The 21307-nt window shown below is 37.6% G+C and overlaps 1 protein-coding gene across 10 annotated transcripts; it reads right to left on the bottom strand.

Moving 5' to 3' along the window:
* Positions 1–244: 244 nt before the first annotated feature.
* Positions 245–21198, bottom strand: arl13b (ADP-ribosylation factor-like 13b). Of its 10 annotated transcripts, none has more exons than XR_013816241.1 (11): positions 20398–21198; positions 11271–11341; positions 10924–11173; positions 9313–9418; positions 8943–9145; positions 6954–7068; positions 6698–6857; positions 6390–6509; positions 2091–2159; positions 1519–1938; positions 245–1417 (listed from the first exon to the last, which is right to left on the bottom strand). XR_013816241.1 is itself a non-coding variant. In XM_079813143.1 (11 exons), the coding sequence occupies exons 1-11, from the start codon at positions 20454–20456 to the stop codon at positions 1397–1399; spliced, it is 1239 nt and encodes a 412-aa protein (XP_079669269.1). In that variant the 5' UTR covers positions 20457–21198; the 3' UTR covers positions 245–1396. The 10 variants fall into 10 exon arrangements, 9 of the variants coding, with proteins under 9 accessions (XP_079669269.1, XP_079669273.1, XP_079669272.1 ...); XM_079813143.1 differs by having other exon boundaries at positions 1519–1583; XM_079813147.1 differs by lacking the exon at positions 20398–21198 and adding an exon at positions 17293–17494 and having other exon boundaries at positions 1519–1583.
* Positions 21199–21307: the final 109 nt, after the last annotated feature.

The following is a 21307-nucleotide window of genomic DNA, read 5'->3' as shown; positions in this document are numbered from 1 at the left end:
TAACCACTTTAAAAAATCTGTATATGAACTATCAAAGGTGATTTCAAACCTTTTACATTGTTTCACATTCTGATCGCACTACAGCATTTTGCCAAATAATCTTCAAATTACTAAATATAGGCCTACTAATTTACAACTATAACAGAATTTCCCTTTGAATTTTAATATAATCCTTGCAAAATAAATTAAACTACAATAGGCATCTTTCTTTCTTTGTTGCCATGAATCACACAGTAAGCATCTCCACAGTTCAGCTCTTTTAATAGTTTTAATGAACAAAACCATGGTGTAGTTACGGCATACACCAGCAGAGGGTGCTGCTAACAGTTGTGCAAAAATGTGTATGTGCATTGTGAAACAGTTGTAATGACACAGAGATGTGTTAAGTGAGAGTGAACATAAAGGAACGCACTTACGCTCTCTCTCTCTCTCTTTTAAATTTGTCACCCATATTAAATGTAAACTGGTTACAAAAGGCGCAGGTACTTAAAGCAAAGCAAACTGGATGATGGACAGAATTTCTCATCAACCAAATATTAGTATGTGGGGTAAAATACAAAACAAAAACACATCCAACAAAAATGTCAATTATAAAATTCGCAATAGCATAAAATAAATATGAAAGCAGCGTATACAGTATATGACATACATTAAAATCTATATTTAATTTATATGGATTGTTACACCAAGTGCAACGCTTCATCGCCTTTTAGAAGACGACAAATGTTTTCCTCCCTGATAAAGCATGATGCACCATATGTGAGAAAAATGCTGTTTCAAACTCAATGAGCTTGTACAAAACCTTAAAATGTTTCAAATCACATGTAAAAAGTTCACTTTCTCAAGATCTCTTAATCTGTTGCTGGTGCTATTTGAGAGTATGAATGTCGTTCTCAAAATTAAGACAACGTAGTGTATAAACTTATAGATGATGCTGAAAAGAAAAAAAAAGATATTTTCTGATATTTTAAAGGCAAACTGTGTCAATTCATTGATATGCACAAGAGCTTAATATATGCACATGGACCATAAGAACATGTTTGTACAATTTCAGGTACACAAATTTAAACTCTTTTATATATTTACATATTTTTCAATTCTCTTAAAAAATAGGTCTGTAATGTGTTTTCCCACAAAAAATCTCGATCGAGTTGCAAATGTCTGTTAATACTGATTTTAAGTACTTTGATAAAACTAAACAAACGTCTCTACAGAAATCAAAATATTCAACCGTTCTAAATGTAAGAACATTCTAAGATTATGTCATACAGTGAATGTCCATGTCCCTTCATCTCATAAACACTGGCCAGGAAACAGCTTCTGATGGTCATCAGTCATTAGTTGCTCGAGTTCATGTGATCCATCTGGGTATGCCGATTGGGTATCAGTTCCTCTCTTATGGGCTACATTGCCCGTGCTTGAAGATAAGAACAAAACAATACTTTGATTGGTTGGGACTCTTAAGAATTGTGAACCACGAGGGGGGGGGGGGGAGCAGAGGTAGTGTTAGGAAATTACATCATGAGTATCGCTGTTCGGCCTCTGCCTAATTGCTACAGGTGGAAGAGGTTTGCCAAAGAAATCTGCCAATAAAAGAGAGTCATGGAAAAAGAAAATTAGGTCAGCAATGTCCATTTTTTACAATCAAGGATCAACTATTTACTACTGACTACAAGGTTAACGCTACATAAAGAAATTCCTAGATCAAAATGTCACTGCCTGCTCAAAAGAGGATATAGAACATGATATGCAGAATTCAAAATGTTTCCTGCAAGCGTCAGGAAAATAAATAACACACATTAATCACAGTGCAGGAAGCAAGTTGTTAAGGAGATTATGCTAGTAGCATTTATTAGGTACAATATCAAGGTGGATGGTTGTGGTATTTCTGTTGGCTGATGACAGATGACTGTACAGGAAGGATGTGGCTGAGGCTTGCTGTGTGGATGGAGAGAAAACAGCTTTAAAGAGAGAACTATGGGAGACGCTTACATGGTTAGGAAACAGAATGAGGAAAAAAAAGAATGTTAGTGATGTGCAGGCTGGTCGACATGCCGGAGATGGAACAGATGCAATGGACCAACAATTACCAGAATGCCTTGAATCTCCAAGAGGCTCAAGCTTGGGAAGCCTAGAAACTTTAGGAGTAGCCCATCCAACTAAAACCAAGAAAAAAGTCAAATGATTAGCTGTTAAAAGGGAAACAAAAGGGACAACTTAGGACAAATCGGTGGTTATTTGACCATGAAAATGAATGCTTAGCAAATGATAGAAGAAAGACTTTCTCTGACTTCACCACTGCAATGTTTTTTTTTTCTTAATCAAAATGTCATAACTCAATCTTCCAGTGACATGACAGACTTCTCTCTGGTAACATGCTGGACTTAAAGGGATAGAAATTCTGTAATTTACTCACCCTCGAGTTTCCAATTTATTTGTTCTGCTGAACACAAAGGAAGATATTTGGAAGAATGTTTGTAACCAAGCAGATCTCGGCAGCCACTGACTACCATAGTGGGGAGAAAAATACTATGGTAGTCAATGGCTGCCGATATCTGCTTGATTACAAACATTCTTCCAAATATCTTCCTTTGTGTTCAGCAGAACAAAGAAATTAATTAAATTCGGTAAATAATGACAGAATTTTCATTTTTAAAGGGTTACTTCAGCGATTTAGCATTAAGCTTTGTATCAGTAGAAACCCGGTAGTATATTTGAATTATCGTACTTTCCCCCCTCATGTCCCCCTGAGACAAGAGAATTGTGCGCTTTATTTCTGGAAAAAATCTTCAGATGACGCAAATATCGTCATTTTGCGTCATCTGAGGATTTTTTGGCCAGAGACTATAGACTACAGCCAGTATTAGGAGTTAGTTCCGCATGTTATCAACCCGCCGCTGCTGCTCGAATCAGGCATTCATAACGGAGCAGTGCGGAGCAAAGTGAGTGTTTCAACTTTTCAATGAATTCCTATGAAAGTTAAGCTTCCATAGCAGAGGTGGGCAAACTTTTTAGACCAGAGGGCCACATCAAGTTTTGCAAATCAAGTGAAGGGCCGTATACTAAATCCTTGATAAAATAACTTTTAATGGAAGTATGCATGGAAAATATATTTTCTGACAGAAACATTTGTCACATTAAACAACAACGTAACACTTGGTAATGGTAACAACTGGTGCACTAATATGCATTAATTCATGCTTAAACAATGCACAGATGATCATGAGGTTAAGCGCTCTTACCCGTATAAAGTTGACAAGCTTCACAACCACTTTGACAACATTTTCTAGCTTCAACACACTTTTACACAAGGCTTCCTGATGTATTATGCAGTGAAGAAAAATCAGTTCTTCTGAGTTTGGGCTTTCGTCTTTTACTTTGTCTTGTAACCTTTTTAGCAGTCCAAGATTTTTACCGGTTAGATTTGGCGATCCATCTGTTGTGACGCTTGTCAGCTTTCTCCACAGCAGGTTATTTTTTTCCAAGCAGGCGGGCACACTTTCATACAGATCTACGCCCCTGGTCGTTCCCATCATTGATTCCATCCCGAGGAGTTCCTCTGTTATTTCTAAATTTTCGTTTATTCCTCTGACAAAAATCAAAAGTTGGGCAGTGTCTGTGATGTCGGTACTTTCATCCAGTGCGATAGAAAAAAGACTGAATCGGTCACGCGCCTGGTAATTGTTCTCAGCGATAAACTCATTTTCTCGAACTGACTTTTAGAAGCAGGACAAAGTATGTCAGCAGTCTCCACCATACAGTCTTTCACAAATTCCCCATCCGAAAAAGGCTTGCTGTGCTTTGCAATTTTATGTGCCAGTACATAACTAGCTTTCGTTACAGATTCTTGAATAGAGCACTGTTTTGTAAATGTATTTTGCTGGGCTTTTAAGTTTGTAGAGAGTTGTAAAGCCTTGTTTGCCTTTTCTGCAGATGACAGGTTTGCAGCATAATTTGAATGTTTGCTTGAAAAATGCCGACTGAGGTTGTACTCTTTAAAAACGGCTATACTTTCTTGGCATATTAGACATACCGCCTTCTGTCCGACACTGGTGAAGAAGTATTTTGCAGTCCATTCTTCATTGAACACGCGACATTCTGAGTCCACTTTTCTTTTTTTCGCCACACTCATTATTTCGTCCGAGTTATTACCGACACCATTCATTCATACAGTAGAGTTAGTATGTAGTAGTTAGTACCTAACTGCGTGCTATACTGCCATCTAGTGGCGTTCGCCTGTATTGCATCAAATTAGTAATTCTGAACCAAAACCGTTACTCGTGTGTAATATTTTTAAACCCCCCCGCGGGCCGGATGAAAGTCTTCGGCGGGCCGTAGTTTGCCCCCCTCTGTTCCATAGGCATGATCTGAAAACGCACCAGACTGGACACGTGCCGAGAATGACTGCCGCGCTTACCTCAGCGCTGCTCAGCTCTTCGCTCTCATGATGAATGAAATCTGACTCCTGCTGCGTTTGCGCAGTGACTTTTGTTCGGCTCACTCACACTTTATTGAAAAAACACGTTCAGTTTTTAATTGTAGTGTTTATTCTCTAACTGAACAAAATTATTTTATTACTATGAATATCAAAACGACGGTGGGAGCGGTGCCGCGGTGGACAAGTGATATAACCAGCGAAGCAAGTGCATTCTGGGAGTTGTCTTTCATCCACATGAGACAAAAATACATTTTCTGTCTTTTCTCGGTCTAGAAGGCACCAAATTCAAAAATAATTTCACATTTCTACTACATAAATGACCCAGTTTAAATACACATTCATCTTCCCAGCGCTGAAGTACCCCTTTAAGTGAACTATCCCTTTAAACCTAGCCTCTTCTTACAATCAATCAAAAACCGACTCTACATTTTTACCCTTTTCAATAATCCATTTTTCTCTGATGTATGCCACAATACAGAAAAAAAGCTATGTTGTAAAGTGACTGCTCTTTATTTTCTAGTATGCCATTAAAACTATTATTTCTATAAAAAAACATTACTTGCGTTATGTATTGGATAAAAAAAAATATTTTTTAAATTAACCTAAAACATGCTGCAACTTATATAATGCAAGGATAAAAACAACGGTTCAAAAACAAAGATTTGTGCCGAATGCAAAACGTAGATTTGTGCGGAATGAGAGAGGTACATGACCTTGAGTTATAGTGCATACCGGTAGTTTCAGTTTTGCTTTAAATAAATCTCTTTAGGCTAGGCATTTATTTAAAAAAAAATTCCAGTGTAATTTTTGTAGTTTTTTTTTTTTTTATCCTTATATTTTTCATTCCTGTTCTGTTCTGAATACCATGAACATTGTGGAGTGAAGGGAACCAAAAATATGATTATAGCAATTTTAATGTTTGTAAACATTTGGTTTTATTTTATCAGTGTTTTACATTATTTCTCAATGCAATAAAAAAGTGACCAATGCAACTTATCTGTGTTTTTTTTCTCTCAACAATGCAATTTTGACCTGGTGCGACTTATAGCCGGGTGTGAATTATTCCACTCCCTTCCTCTGTTGCTAGTTTTCTGACATGCATGTGCACTATATGAATGAATGAATGAATGAATGAGGCATTTATATAGCGCTTTCATATGTACTACTGTACACCCAAAGCGCTATACAACTACGTCAGGGGTCTCTCCTCAACCACCACCAGTGTGCAGCATCCACTTGGATGATGCGACGGCAGCCACAGTACAATGGCGCCAGTGCGCTCACCACACACCAGCTCTTGGTGGAGAGGAGAGAGGGTGATTATTAGGAGGCCATGATTGGTAAGGGCCAATGGAGGGAATTTGGCCAGGACACCGGGGTTACACCCCTATTCTTTTACGGGAAGTGCCATGGGATTTTTAATGACCACAGAGAGTAAGGACCTCGGTTTAATGTCTATTCCGAAGGACGGATATGAAGTATTGTTTCAATAAACAGATTTGAAGAAGTTCTACTGTGAATGCTTGCGTCCAGGATCTCGGATTGTTGTTTAGCAAATGGAAATGCTTGAATTATAAGAATATAACAGTAAAATGTAAGGTATGTATGTACTGTATGTCTTGGTGAAAACCTCTCAACCGCAATGAACAGAACAAGCACTTTGCATGGCACTTTGCTTTGGTCAAAGTACTTGGCATGGCAACCTGGCCACGTGAAAATGTATTCTTGTGGCATTCTTTGAAATGTTTAATATAAAGTGCTCCTATGCTTGCGATGTACACTTTTTCCCCCCGCTGCAGCTCACCCCCTGGTCTCAGCCATTTGTTCAAATGTTTTTTTTTCCAATTGCAAAGAGACATCACTGACAAAGGTTCTTAGTGCAAAAACCATCGTAAACTGAATTTTTCGGTTATTCATATCCGAGAAACTAGTGTAAAAGAGGCCTTCTTACCTGGTAGAAGAGGAGGGGTGGGGCTTTTGGCTGCTGCTTCTTCCACTCTAAGAGGGTCAACTCTATGCTTGCGTTTCAATCGTAATTTCCTAGTTTTCTTTTTGGTCTGGTCCACTGCTCCTGATTAAAGGTGACAGAGACATTGAAAACACTTCATCCACTCCAAGAAACAGCAGACGCAAATACGTTCTTCATGTGTCATAATAGCAAAAGCTTCTATTTAAAATGAACTGACAATGCAAAAATAAACCTTTCTTCATTTATTACTCTCAGCATAATGGAGACTTTTGAGGAATTAGAGGTCCAACCTGATTCTGTACTCTCCGGGGTCTGTCTCTCGCTCTCTTCATCCTCATCCTCTTCCTCCTCCTCATCCTCTTGAAAGGCTGTTTGTTCTTGCACACTGCTCTGCTTGCCCTCTTCTCTGTGTCTTTGCATCTCGTGCTCTTTGTTTAGTTTGTCTTCAAACTGGGATTTTTGTATAAATCAGTATTTTGTATTTATTTTTGCATCTTAAGGATTTCATCCAACTTGTGTATTAAAAGAAACAATGTGACAACTAACCTCAGTAATAACATTGTTTATTGGCTGGAATGGGTTGGGCATGTTGACCTCATCTAGCTCATCCTCTTTCAGTGTCCTTCCTTCTCGCTCTGCCTCCTCTTTCTCCTGCCGGTCTCTGTTAGTGCAAAACATCATCAAACTATTGTTTGCATTTTGAACACTTTAGAGTCATAATGAAACACACGTAGGAGACATATTTTCTTCATTATTGTGAATTACATTGGAGTGTAACGTTTAAAAAAAAAAAAAATTGCGGTCAGAGGCTGCAAACATTATCAACAGCCATTTAAAAATGGGTGTTCCCCAGGGTTCTGTCCTAGGCACCCTTTTATTCTCCCTTTTACACACACAGTTCTGCAGCCTTACGCAGTTTGAACTCAATTTGTGCTGTAAATGCAGTTTTGATGGACCTAAAAGCAATGAGACGGCAGATGGTGGTGTTTAGTATGATGATCTCTTTTCAAATAAAAGCAAGAATGTAGGGTGAGGACATGGTTCTATCAATTGGCTGTCAATTGGATTTTGAGGTGTTGCACTCAAATGAATAGCCGCTTTTCCACTGTCAGGCTAATGCGAACCAGGGCTAACAGTAGCCTCGGACTTTAAGCTGTGAGGCCAAAATCAAGCTGCATTTCCACTGCCGGGCCAGTAGCCCTGCAGTACTACCCTAAAATCCACCCTTAACACACCTCCACAGAACAACGTCACACAACCCCACCATCACAGGGAAGCAGACTGAAAACTATTCCCGATAGTAGTCTAACTAGATCGGGAGTGATAAAACATGCTGAATTAAACTGCATATATCTTTTTTACATAAAAAAAGAACACATACTTATTCAGTACCACCTGCTTCCATTTATTTGCGATCACAGCAATGCACAAAACATATTTCTTTATAAAGAATGAGCATTTCTATACATTTTCCACGAAAGTATGCGATCTGGGGATGCTTGAGAAATGTCTCCCATCTCCCTATACTGTTATCCCTTCAGTCAGAGCAACAGAGGGAGCTCACAGACAGAAAACAGGAGTTATGAGTTATATGATTTAACTGGAGTATATGTAATTTATGACATCCGCAGATGCAGAAGTCTGGTATCAACAAAGGAACAGGGAAGAGACAGATGAAACATGAAACCAAAGAAACACAATTATAATCCTTTATGCTTTATCTTAGTTCTTCAAGCAGTCTCAGGTATTTTCTATAGTCATATATGCATTTATATTAAGGCAATGGTTAACATAAGTAGCTTTTAGCATCACATATAAATATATTTCTGCCTCATACTGTGATCAGAATCCCCATCAGATCGCAATCGGAAGTCATTTCACACACTCGCTGGTGTCTTAAAGTGAGTTTTGAGCTGAAATTTTTTATAAATGTCTAACATTTTTAGGTTAGCTGCTAGCCTGATATGAAAACATGGAAACTAGCAGTGGTGTTGACTCTCAAACTCTAACAACTACTCAAGACCCTATTGCCCTGCTTTAAACCAAGGAATACAGTGGGCCAAAAAACCCTGGCCGTTGGCAGCCCAGACGAGGCACAATCAAGCCGTGTAAGTTACAGTGGAAACGCAACTGGCCCTGGCACACACTAGCACGCTCGCTTTTGACCTGAAAAAGTCTGGCATGTCACCAGAGAGAAGTCTGTCAGTTGCATGGAAGATTGAGTTTAGATTAAACATTACGACAACAAAACTAAAAAAAACATATACATGGATGAATCATTCACAATTAAAATCTATAAAATGCATTTACTAAACAGGGAACATTTTCATTTCATGCAGTTACTCTGCAGTAAAACAAAGAAAAACACAGTCAGACTAACTAAGAGTACATATTTGAATATAAAAGCAAATAAAACCAGTTTAGTATGAACTCATTTCAGAACTCAACTATATTGTTTCAAACTATTCCTATTGACTATGCCGACTAGGCATATCTGGAAAAGAGAAATGACAATCTGTGTGAAAAGTCACTGACCTCTCCTCTCTGATCCGCCGGACTCTCTCTGCTCTTTCCTTCTTGTCTTGCTCTTCCTGAGCCTTTTGCTCTGCTGTATCTTTTTGCACACGCTCTGAAATTGCCTCGTAGTCCTTGGCAATGTTATTCAGGAGCCAGTTAAGGCCATTCTTGATGGATTTGTCAACCTTCTTGCCATAACCCAACACAGCAGAACAGGGCTCCTAAGATAAGAGGAAACCACATTTAGTTCAGTTTTATATGATTGTTTTGCAGCATTTCTTTCAAGTCATTTGATGAATTAAAAATTAATTTCAAGTCATTATTTCCACATTAGTTACAAACTCAAACTGGTCTCTGATTAATATAAACTCTTTAAATATTAACTCACAATCTGACAGAGGCATTTATTCTCGTTGACAAGCTTCTCTAATGACAAGGTCTCGATGATATCTGCTTCAGCCAATGCCCCATCTTGGTCCTGTTTATTAGCCAGTCTGAAAGTCAATCAAAAGAATATATGCTGGTCACTAGGTGTACATGTTACTAGGTAAGCTGTCACAAACAAATGGCTTGAGGTCTGCACTTGAGATGGACTGAATAATTAGCCTTGTGTTATAGAGCACTCTTGACTTATTAGCACACTTAACAGGCTATATTTAGTCAAGGACTTCATCTGCTGCTCCCTCAGTTACTGCAGCTTGTCCAACGCTCCAACAGATATACAGATGATGTATTGCACACCGCCATGTTCCACTTGGCAGGAATTATGTGAGAATGCTCTTCACTGATTACAGCTCGACATTCATCAAACCCTCCAGGCTCATCAGCAAACTCAAGGTCTTAGCCTTGAACACCTTCCTCTTTCTGACAGGCAGACATGGGAGGTGAAGGAGGGCCGGATGCATTTAAAAATGGGTGTTCACCAGGGTTCTGTTCTGAGCTATCTTCTATTCTCCAATTTACACACAAAGCTGGGTCTGATCAACAAAAGCTACGAGATAGTAAAGAATCGACATGGTGGTGTTGGTATAATTACCAAATACCAGCAAGAACAAGAAGCCATTCAAAGGATTCACTTGAACCACACATGCTGACAGCTTGTTTAAGATCACATCAATACCTATATTATCTCAGGCACTAAGGGAAATTGAGGATGGGCCCCCAGGTGCCGAGATCTTTCATTGAAATCATTCTGACAGGTAGTAGAACTGCCTGTTAGAGGAGCTGGGCCATGCAAAAGTGTAGAGGCGTGTACAGGGTGGTGTTGTAAGCTGAATGTATCAATGAGGATGTGCTTCCCAAAATGCAATCTTCATAAGGCAGATTAGTACTTAAGCAAAAAAAAAAAAGATTTAAGACCCCAGCCACCTGGACAAAGGCCTTTTTCATTTCCCCCCAGTATATCAAAACACTTAATGTGGTATGTGAATGTGGGATATTTTACTTTTCACCTTTCGCCCTAGGCAAAGTGGAATTTTGCACAATATCAGCATAAATTCCTATTATTTACTGGTGTAAATGCATTAAAGTAACTTGCATTTATCATTGAAAACCAGCAATAATTACTTTCTTTTTGAATACGTAATGCGATACATAAATGTCACATTCAGAGTCAGACACACCCTGACTCTTGGCAGCTGTGATGCCTGATAATTGGATTAAACTGGCCCAGGTTTCTTTATTATTATTTTTTTAGATTATTTGGGCAGCACACCTTTATAGCTTTATTGAGTGATTGCCAATAAAGGTTATTACACAACAAACCAATTAGAAGACATTTTATAGATGTTTATACACAGATCTTTGAAGGGCACTGTGTATTTTCTTTGATTTTCTGTATATTGTGCTGCTATACATGTGTTCTATATTAATTTTGTCTACTGCCAGTGACTTATGTTTTGATTCTATTGACAGCCATTTAATCTTCCATATTTGATGATCTCTACCTATACCGGTCATTAGGGTCACATTCAACCACAAACACAGTCTGAAAACTCACACTAATACAGGTTTGCCTGCAATACGAGGGTGCCGGAGAACCTCGGCCATTGTGTCCCTGGTTTCGTGGATCCTCTGGACATCACTGGAGTCCACAACAAACACCACTCCATAAGACTCAGAGTAGTAGTTTTTCCAAATGCCACGGATACGTTTACCGCCACCCAGGTCAAAGATTGTGACCTCAAACTTCCCCTGCTTCAGGTCCACCTTTGAGAAGCCCACTGTAGGTGCTACATCTAAAGGACTTTCTATGACAGAAATATACACATTATGAGAATGATTCTGGATCTTGAAAACAAAAAAACATAAAAAAATACTCAAGAAGATATTACGGTGAAGATTTACCTCCCTGGATTCCTCTGACTGTAGCAGTTTTTCCAGCATTGTCAAGTCCGACCATTACTAATGTCACCTTCCTGCAAAAACACAAATACAGCATCACTTCATTATGCGTCACCCACAAACCTCCCAAGTTCAAGACAGCCCTTCTAACAAGAAATATTTTTCTGTAAAATGCTTTAAAAAACCTGTGCCAAGTGCTTAGAAAATATTTGAAAAACTTGGTAACACTTTATTTTACAATAATTCTTAAATCTCAACGTTTTTGGGGAGTTGCACCACATGCCATTTTAGTTGAACTAACCTTGTCTAAAAGATTAACTAAAGCGCTACTGGGGTCTTTTCTATTATATAATTGTCCTGTAGTGCCATTGAAGCTAGATCTGTCTCTGTCAAAAAGAGAACACTAGTGTGCTATTTATGAAGGTTATATCTCTGACACAAAACATATCTGCAGACCCTGTTGATCTTCTCCTTGATTCCTTTAACTCAAAAGTCAAGAATGTTATTGATGACATTGCTCCTGTGAAAGTCGGGAAAAAGACAGCAGACCTAAAGCACCTTGGAGAAACACAACAGCAGCTCAAACTTCAAAGTATGAAAGGAAAATGCTTAAAAGCTGAGCGCATGTGGCGGAAGACAAAACTTGTAGTCCATTATAACATCTAAAGACAGCCTTCATGCTTTCAATGTGGAACTAGGCAGACTTCTTCTTATAAACATTATAAACATCAACTTAATCAACACCCGCACTCTTTTCGCTACTGTAGAGAGACTAACAAACCCCAAGTCACATTCCCAGTTAATTGCACTCCGAAAGCAAATGCATTGAGTTTGCTACCTTTTTTTCTGAGAAGATCAATAATATCAGAAAGGTGATCAGCATATCCTCGTGTGGTGCTGAGGTCAGACAGACTCGACCACAACTTCAGAAATTAGACACTATGTCCGATTTTGAGGCAATCGAAGGTAAAATCTTGGAAGAAACTGTACAGCATCTTAAAACATCGACCTGCACCCTTGACACATTCCCCAGTCCCCACTTCTTTTTTTCCAAAACTGTGTTTAACTGTTCAGAAGCTGATCTCCTAGAAGTGTAAATGCCTCATTTATTTCTGGGAGTCCCTTAAAACCGCAGTTGTTAATCTCCTCCTGAAAAATATAAGACCCTGTTAAGCAACTATCAGTGGTGTAAAGTAACGAATTACAAATACTCTCGTTACTGTAATTGAGTAGTTTTTCTCAGGAATTGTACTTTATTAAGTAGTTTAAAAACAGTGTACTTTTACTTGAGTACATTTTAAGTGCTGTATCGGTACTTTAACTGCGCTATTTTCCCAAAACCTGCAGTCACTACATTATGTTTATTTTTGTCCTGTCAATGTGATTGGCCAAGGCGAATAATAAGTCCTGTCTCCATGCGTCACGCGTGTGACTCCCGTAGTATCAACCATAGCGCAGGGAGTCGCGACCAGCCTAGAGTGAGAGGCACGCGCGCTTTATGAAAGGGGGTTGTTGCTTGTTACTGTATCATGACTTAAATCGTGAAATTGCTCTGTGAGCCAACATATATCTTCATCTCAGCGTAGTTTACAACTGAGCGAGGAGAGAACGCGTCCAAAGTTAAGTGTTTCTTAAAGGGGCGGTACACTTCATTACAAATCATATATAAAACTCCCAAAATATACATACCAGCATAATAAAATCAAAAGACAATCCAATGAAAATCAAAAAAATATATTTTTATATAATAAGAGAATCAGAGTTTTTACTAATAAAGAAAAGATTTTGAGTGAAAATTATAATGTTGATTTTACACTCATTACAAGTGCATATTTTAATGTAATGTGTTCTCACATGGCGATTCAAAATTGTAGTCCATGTATATAGCAAATAACTTTCATAAAACATCAGATTTATATTTAAATCAGGTTTATGTTTTAAATTACAAGCAAAAATAATCAGTGGTGAAAATTGTGAGTCAGTCGATTCTGATTTCTGAAGTGTAGCCTATTCTTTTAACAGAGAAAACATCCATTGAAATTAAAGCAGTACCATGAATGCGTCTTGAAAAGAAAGAACTGCTTTTTTAACATAAAATTGTTAATGTACAACGCTTTGCAACATTTTTAAATTAACCGCAAGAAAACCTCTACAGAATGGTTGTCATAAATGTTACCAGATTATTGGTTGCTTTCTCAAATATTGCATGGCTGTATTTTTAGTGCTAACAGTCAGAAATAAAACTTGGAGAAATATTGAAATACTGTTGATCTCATGTTTTTTTGTTCTTACTGAGAATCATCCATAAAAGAGTAAGCTACATTTTTAATTTGCAGGGTATAAAGAGGAATAACATTCATAGCATAATACTCACTACTCTTGAGTACTTTTACAAGGGCTACTTTTTACTCCTACTTTGAGTAGTATTTAGGACAGGTACTTTTACTCTACTTGCACAAAATGTTTTGACAAGTAACAGTACTTTTACTTGAGTATGCTTTTTCAGTACTCTTTCCACCACTGCCAACTATAGACCAATCTCAAATCTCCTTTCATGGCCAAGATAATTGAAAAAAGTTGTATTCAATTAGCTGAACAAATTCTTAACCTCGAATGGATACTTGGACAATTTTAAATCTGGTTTCTGACCGCATCATAGTACAGACACAACACTATCTTTACTACTACTATTATCAGTACTACTTGATCTCAGTGCTGAATTCGACACTGTCGATCACATAGGCCTACTTCTTGACAGGCTAGAAAACTGGGTCAGGCTTTCTGGGATAGTCTTCAAATGGTTCAGGTCATCCTTAGAAGGGAGGGGTTACTATGTGAACATATGTGACCATAAGTCTGAGTGGACATCCATGACATGCAGACTCCCACAAGGCTCAATTTTTGCTCTACCCCTTTTCAACGTGTAAGCCGGATCAGGGTTTACAGTCCCGAATCGTACTGTACTGTACTGTACTGAACTATACCACTCCGTAGAAACGAGCCATTAGAAATACCAAGGGTTCACTCAAAGCATGGCGAGTTTGCTTTTAGTTATAATGCCAGTTGCAGCTGGAACCAGCTTCCAGAAGAGATCAGATGTGTACCAACAGTAGCCACATTCAAATACAGAATCAAAACATCTGTTTAGCTGTGCTTTTACTGAAGGAGCACTGTGCCACTGTACATCCGACTGATTATCTGGTGATCATCTTTTTATTAATTTTTACTGTTTTAATTATCCTTGTATTTAACATTTTATTTATTTGGTTAGGGCTGTGTGGGTGGAAGATGTTGAGAGAGATAAGGGTTCGCACTAGGGATGAAACGGTATGGAAATTTCACATCATGATTATAGTGACCCAAATTATCACGGTTATCAATATTATCACGGTTTAGTTAAAATGTGATGAAAGTGTTCAAAAAGAACAGATGCACACACTTAAAACATCTCAACAAGTAAATCAAGCAGCTCTATGCACTTTTTTAAGCTAGATTCTGTGGTATTTCCTTCCTTATAATGGCCGTCGTCAATAGCAACGCATAAATAATAATAATTTGGTGTAAATATAATCTCTAATATTATCTCTGTAAATATATTCTCAAGCAATATTCTCATCAGTGTTCAGCAATGATGCATTTAAATCTAGCATATTTTGTGTAAGAGCCAAAACAGTATCCTAGTGAAATAATGCATATCCATATTTCCATATGATTTGACAGTTTATTTTATTAAATATCAAAATGTGTGCATCATACCGGACACCTAGATGAACACTTTACAGTCAGTTTTATGACTGTCATTCCCTTCAAATGCTATTGAAGTTTGAAACGTGTATAATGTTACCAATGTTGTATGTAACTTTAGAGACGGTCCCTAAATTCGCCAGCGTTATGCCAGTCATATCAGATGCGCTGTGGCTCTGCTGTGTTTGTTTGAAACTATTTTCGCTGCTGAAATAGAACAAAAACAGTCAACCACTGTATGATGAGTGAATATCCTGCGTACATCGCACATTTATCTCTGCTTTGAGTGCAGATTTCAGCGAGTGAGAGCGCTCTGAACAAAACTCCGGCTAATCTGAACGCCTCTGATTATTAGACATTGCATTCATAAACTTAATAGAAACACGTGTGAGTGGTTATAATGCGCAGAGTGATTATAACAGATGGCTTTTGAGAAGACTATGATAAGTTCAACCGCCAAAGTGGCTAATGTGCAGGCGAAACAACGTTACACCCACAAATGGCGGTTGTTAATGTCAAGCCCTGATTTTTATCCCTTAAATGTCACCCCAGTCTTGACTGAATTTGTTTGTTCGCTTCACGTTATTAATTGCCAGACGTAGTTTTGGTATTGAGGTCAAAGTCCACTTGCCTTGCGTTCGCAGATTTGAGGTGTTTCCCCTATTACATCGACTTTCTTCTGGCATGTTCTGCAGACAGGGTGACCTTCGATTAAGTTTTCCTCAGGACTTTTGTAAAAGCCAAAATATAACCACACCTCAGATTTGGTCCTTTTAGAAGTCTGAAAAATCTCCCGGCGCTGTCACTGCCTTCTGCCATTTCTTCTCATTCAAAAAACAGCGGTGCGCTGCGCCAGACTGACGCTGACTGGACAAGATTTACAGCGAGTTTTCACAAGCGTGATAATCACACGCAGTTTTAATGATAATTAAATTTTAAACGATATTACTAACCGTCACTAAATTTTATTGTGGTTTATCGTGAAACCGGTAATCGTTTCATCCCTAATTCGCACTCAGATGTGCGTGAAGAGACGCCAGGCCTGGGATCACAGTTTGGTGCAAATAAATATGTGTAGCAACGGGTGTATAAGTAGGCATCCCATTAAGGGTGAAAAAGTCCCTGGCAGTGCATTTTGGGGTTTTATGCAGTCATGGGGGCACTGAAGCTATTTCAGGCAAGTAGTGCATTGGTGTACACACACACCCCGCGGGAGTTAAGAGACACTAGAAGAGACTGGTCTATTGTAAAATCATGAACCTGACTCTTGATTTCTTCCAATCCAAAAAGGGGTACCCCCAAACTTTAATTAATAATACTAATTAATCATTTTAATCATGTTTATAAATAAACATGCTTTCATTGTTATATTTTTCTTACGCATATGTTGTGATTATTTTAATTTCTTGTAAAGCACTTTGAATTACCATTGTGAATGAAATGTGCTTTATAAATTAACTTGCATTGCCTGTCATTTGTCTGTTTCTTAAGGTTTTGTTCTGCATGGTCACAACACATTAGTTTTATTAGTATTTTATAAGTAAATATTATTAAGAAATTCTTTTTTTATTAATTTAAGATTAAGCTAACTCACTTAATAAAGTTTTCTTTTCAAGAATGTCATTGTTTTAATGAAGCTTTTTCATTTTTATATCAGGACTAACCCTTTTTTTATTATTTATGTCCCAAAAAAATATCAAGATAAATTGTATACAGAAAACAAAAGCATGCTAAACACAGAAGAGGTGCATTCAAGTCATTGGAAAATTCATAAAGGCAACTTTAAACTTTTTGACATTAAAAAACTAAACAAAAAAAACTTGACATTAAGTTATGAATTCACCCACAGCTGTGAGCTAAGACAAGCTAAGCCTGTACGTAAATGCATCATCCCATGACTGGCAAAAGCACACAAGGATAAATAGGATGATTCAGCATACCACAAACAAAAACACAAAGTAAATAATGTGGCCTTTTCCGACACTAATGACGTCAAAAATATAAATTCAATGATAAGCTGTCAGGGGCTGTAGAGTCACAGCTGTTTAAACTACAAGGCTTCCAGTGGAGGCTTAAGAGGCATAAAAAGACATCTGTGGAGTAACACAAATATCCTGAAGTGACATGGGATTTCTGCTCACCATCATCACCCAATGCTTAATTCTGAAGAAATGCCAGACGAACACATGGGCCACGCGGCATAAGCAAACCTTACAGCCAACACTGATGCACAGAGGAAAGCTAAAGTCCTTAGCTACCAAACACACACACAAACAGATACTTAACTGCGGCACTTGCGCCGCAGGGACATCAAGCGCACTATCCAGGTGACAGTTCTCTGCAACCAGGAGGCCTTCATCAGACTGGGAATAGATCAAGATGACAGCTACCTTTCCCTTGACTTCGGTTGTTTTTGTCGCTACACACTCTCTCTCTCTCTCTCTCTCTCTCTCTCTCTCTCTCTCTCTCTCTCTCTCTCTCTCTCTCTCTCTCTCTCTCTCTCTCTCTCTCTCTCTCTCTCTCTCTCTCTCTCTCTCTCTCTCGCTCTCTCTCTCTCTCTCTCTCTCTCTCGTCTCTCCTGGCCTCTGGTCAGCTCTGTATCTGAGGGATTAGCTGGGGATTTCTACTTAGCCCAACAAGATGAGTGGCAGGGTGCTGAAGGACACACTACATTCAGCCAATGAAATTAAGAAAATAACTTGGACAGTTAGTTGTCAGTGGAGAGTAAGAGTCTCTAAAACATCACTGGCAAGTTTGGGGCCAGACATCTCCACTTTAATCAGACTGATTCTTAGGTATGATCAACCATTTTACCCAGATTTAGGTTTATCAAGCATATTGTTTTAGGCACAGCAGGTAATGTGAGTAATCAGGTATTTATCATTTGGATTTAAGCCTATGCCTGATTGTGAGTCATGTTCAAACATGTATAGTGACTAGTGAGAGGTGCATGTAGGGACTCTCACCAACATACAGCATCTCTATGAAAGTGGACTAAAATACTTAGACAGAAAATGACACCAGGATGAAACAGGGTTTCAAGCATCAAAAAAATAAATGTGTAAATCCTGTACATTAGAATGTGTCCCATTTATTTATTTATTTTCTAAGCAAAAAATAATGACTATCATACATTTTTTCCCCATGATTTACAGAAGACACACACTAAAATGTCATTCAGTGTAACAGTATTTATGAATCAGAAAATCTTATTAGGAATATTTAAAACAGGAATCATTTGATGACATATTAAAAGGATCACGGTGCAGCCCTCAAATACTAATTCATTGTAATTTTTTTCATTATACCTTGCCACTATCCTTTTAACCACTAGGCTTTACCCATTTGTCAGCAAGAGGTTTTTGTAAGGAAGTGAAAATCATTTAAAATATAACAAAATTTTGTATGATCACATAGCCTATTCTTTTATATATTTTAATAATTACAGGTCAGAATAAGTATATTGTTTAATTTTTACACACACACACACTAATATATATATATATATATATATATATATATATATATATATATATATATATATATATATATATATATATATATATATATATATATATATATTACGCTGCATGACCATGGTTTGTTACTCTGAATGACATTTTGCCAAAAAGAGAGATAATATTGCCATTGTTTAGTATTAGTCTGGATCATTAAATTAGTTTTAATAATATTCCTGATTAAATGACGGCATCTTTTAATAAGCATTTTATTCTACTGTTCTGATGCTCCTGCCATGCTTAGCTTGTCACTTTGTTTCTGACTGCTCGGCTCCAAAAGTGACTCCTTGCAGGTATATTTATGAATACTTTTTGTTTGCCAACATAAACAATGTTATCAGGATGGGTTTTTTGGGTGGAGAATCCCCTCAATGTTCCCTTTTGAACTTGTGACATACCATAGATAGGGGAAACTCTCTGTTCAAAAATATTGGTAAGCTATTATTCTGACAATTGCAATCCTGAATACCTCTCACATTTCCTTGCTAAAGGCCTGTTGACACCAAGTATGATAACTATAATGATAATTATAAAGATATAGTTTTTAAAAAAACAATCATTCTAAGATATAGGTTAGTTTAAAAAAACAATCATTACAAATATAAAAGAACAGTAGAGTCCACACCACAACAATAACGATAACAGCAGAGAAATTATATCGTGGAATCACTTTCAGAGCAATTTTTTATTTCCAGTTAATGAACGATAAAAACACTGACAGCCCATCAGAATGCATTCCGCTTTAAAGAGCTCCAACATTTAATGCATCAGACAACAAAACCATGCTTAGAATGAACAGTGTTACAGTGTGAACAGTGTGGGTGCTGATATATTTACCATTATTATAATTATCATAATAGTTATTGTTCTTGGTGTGAATGGGTTTTAAGAGTGTCGCCCTAGCTACTGGGACAGCATTTACTTTTTGGCTTTTTGGTAATTTACAGTGTCTTTTAACTCTCTCTGTTTGTGGGCCTCTAAAATTAATTTCACTGAATGACATGTGTTTTTGTAACTCAGGCTACCACACGATGAAAAGGTGGAATTATCAAATATTCAAGAGCAATGAATTCACATTTCTGCAGCACCACACGGTCTTCAGGGTGCATTTTGATGATGTCACAGACTGTCAAATGACCATCTGTTTTTTTTAGGATTTCAGAATGGCTTATTGATGCCCTTACACTGAATGATCTCTTGCAAACTGCATTGTTGGGACAAAAGTCCCCATGTTATTTAAATACTTATAAAATAATAAAATAAGACCTAGGCCTAGTCATTTTAATACAACACAGCCAACACTTATTTGAATTGTTACATGTTTTAACTTGGTATTTTATATGTTTATTTAAAGATCAAAAGTCAGAACCATTACACTAATGACAATTTTACACTTTGGAACATTATTTCCCCCATATGTTGACATGTTATTTTGACAAGTTATTTGAAATATTAAAGTAGACACTGTACTTGCATTGAACATGCTTTTTTATATAAAATGACTTCTGTAAATTTAATTTGATGCAGACACGAAAATTGTGACGTCTCGTCAGATTGCGCTTTCCAATGCAATACAAAATAATAGTAACAATAGTACTTGGTGCATCTTCACTTTCGTCAGCCATGTTGAATTTGTGTTGCCATAAATAAAAACAGAATGACATACAGTATAAAGAAGACAGTCACATAGTTAAGAGGAGTTAAAAACCACCCACGGGAATTTTGAGTGTGGCTTACGTGTCCAAATACAAATTGGGAACACTGTACCAAAATAGATAACATACAGATTATAAGAATTGACAGATGTGCTCAGTAAAATAAAATTATCTCTCTGACTTAGGCAATGGATCAAAGTTGTAGACACTCACCTTGCAGGTTCTCTCCATCGTTTCAACCAGTTGCAGCAGTTCGCCATCAGATTGAACATTTCACCCCAAGTGCTCGAACTGGGATTTATTATTTCATGACAGCCGTTTTGGAAGATGACTAAAGTTCCTGGCTAATTTCTTTCCTTTGTTTTTTTAATCAAACCGTTATCTGCTAGCACCCTTGTATCTGACTATCTGGGACTCGTGATTTGAGTAAAGACATTTTGTTGTGTCATTCTAACAGTGAATAAGGGTCAAATAAACTTAAGATGTCAAATTAGGATACATTGTCTAAATATTAAACCGTCATTCACAAAACTGACCAGAGTTTAGTTTCATTTTGCTCACTGCCCGAATCAATGCACCCTCACTGAAGGCTAACCAGTTAGCTACTGCATACGATCCATGAAAACTATTGAATTACATTATTATGTCTTTAGAATGACAACCTAATTAGACAATAACTATACATACTGTTTTAAAGACGTCCCAGTGAATGCTTTACTATCCCCTTTTAGCCCTTTGTCGCTAACAAATGTAATGGGATAACGTAACTGTTAGCTTGCTAGCAGTCCGCTTTGTTGACCAAGCTGAATCTGGCTGCTATGGCTGCAGCCACGATCTCGTCGAGGGTCGGGGTTGCCAAGTGTTAAAACATTTTTGATATATTGTAAACTATGAAAGCAAATAAGTAAATATAAACTTTGTTAGCTTTCAACACGTGTTTGTACTCGTAAAGCTTATAATATTTACGGAGAAACCCTTATGATACCGAGTCGATCACAGTGGTCGAAAAATATCAGTCTGGAAAAAGTTGACTTGGCAACACTATACTTGCCTACGAGTAACGTTATCTAAAAAGTAAACAGCGCCTCCCGTGGACGGAATCGTAGCAAACTTTAGATAATTT

This window comes from Gobio gobio (assembly GCF_949357685.1).
Source record: "Gobio gobio genome assembly, chromosome: 3".
Taxonomy (NCBI): Eukaryota; Metazoa; Chordata; class Actinopteri; order Cypriniformes; family Gobionidae; genus Gobio; species Gobio gobio.
The sequence above is the reverse complement of the archived record's forward strand: the minus strand, read 5'-3'. Positions and strand labels throughout refer to the sequence as shown.

Excerpts from the sequence above, each read along its gene's own strand:
- arl13b (XM_079813143.1), bottom strand. The coding sequence starts at position 20,456 with ATGTTCAATCTGATGGCGAACTGCTGCAACTGGTTGAAACGATGGAGA. Across the intron at positions 6,858-6,953 it reads TAAACAATGTTATTACTGAG|TTTGAAGACAAACTAAACAA; the intron begins GTTAGTTGTCAC and ends CAAAAATCCCAG. Across the intron at positions 1,418-1,518 it reads CGAACAGCGATACTCATGAT|CACGGGCAATGTAGCCCATA; the intron begins GTAATTTCCTAA and ends CTTATCTTCAAG.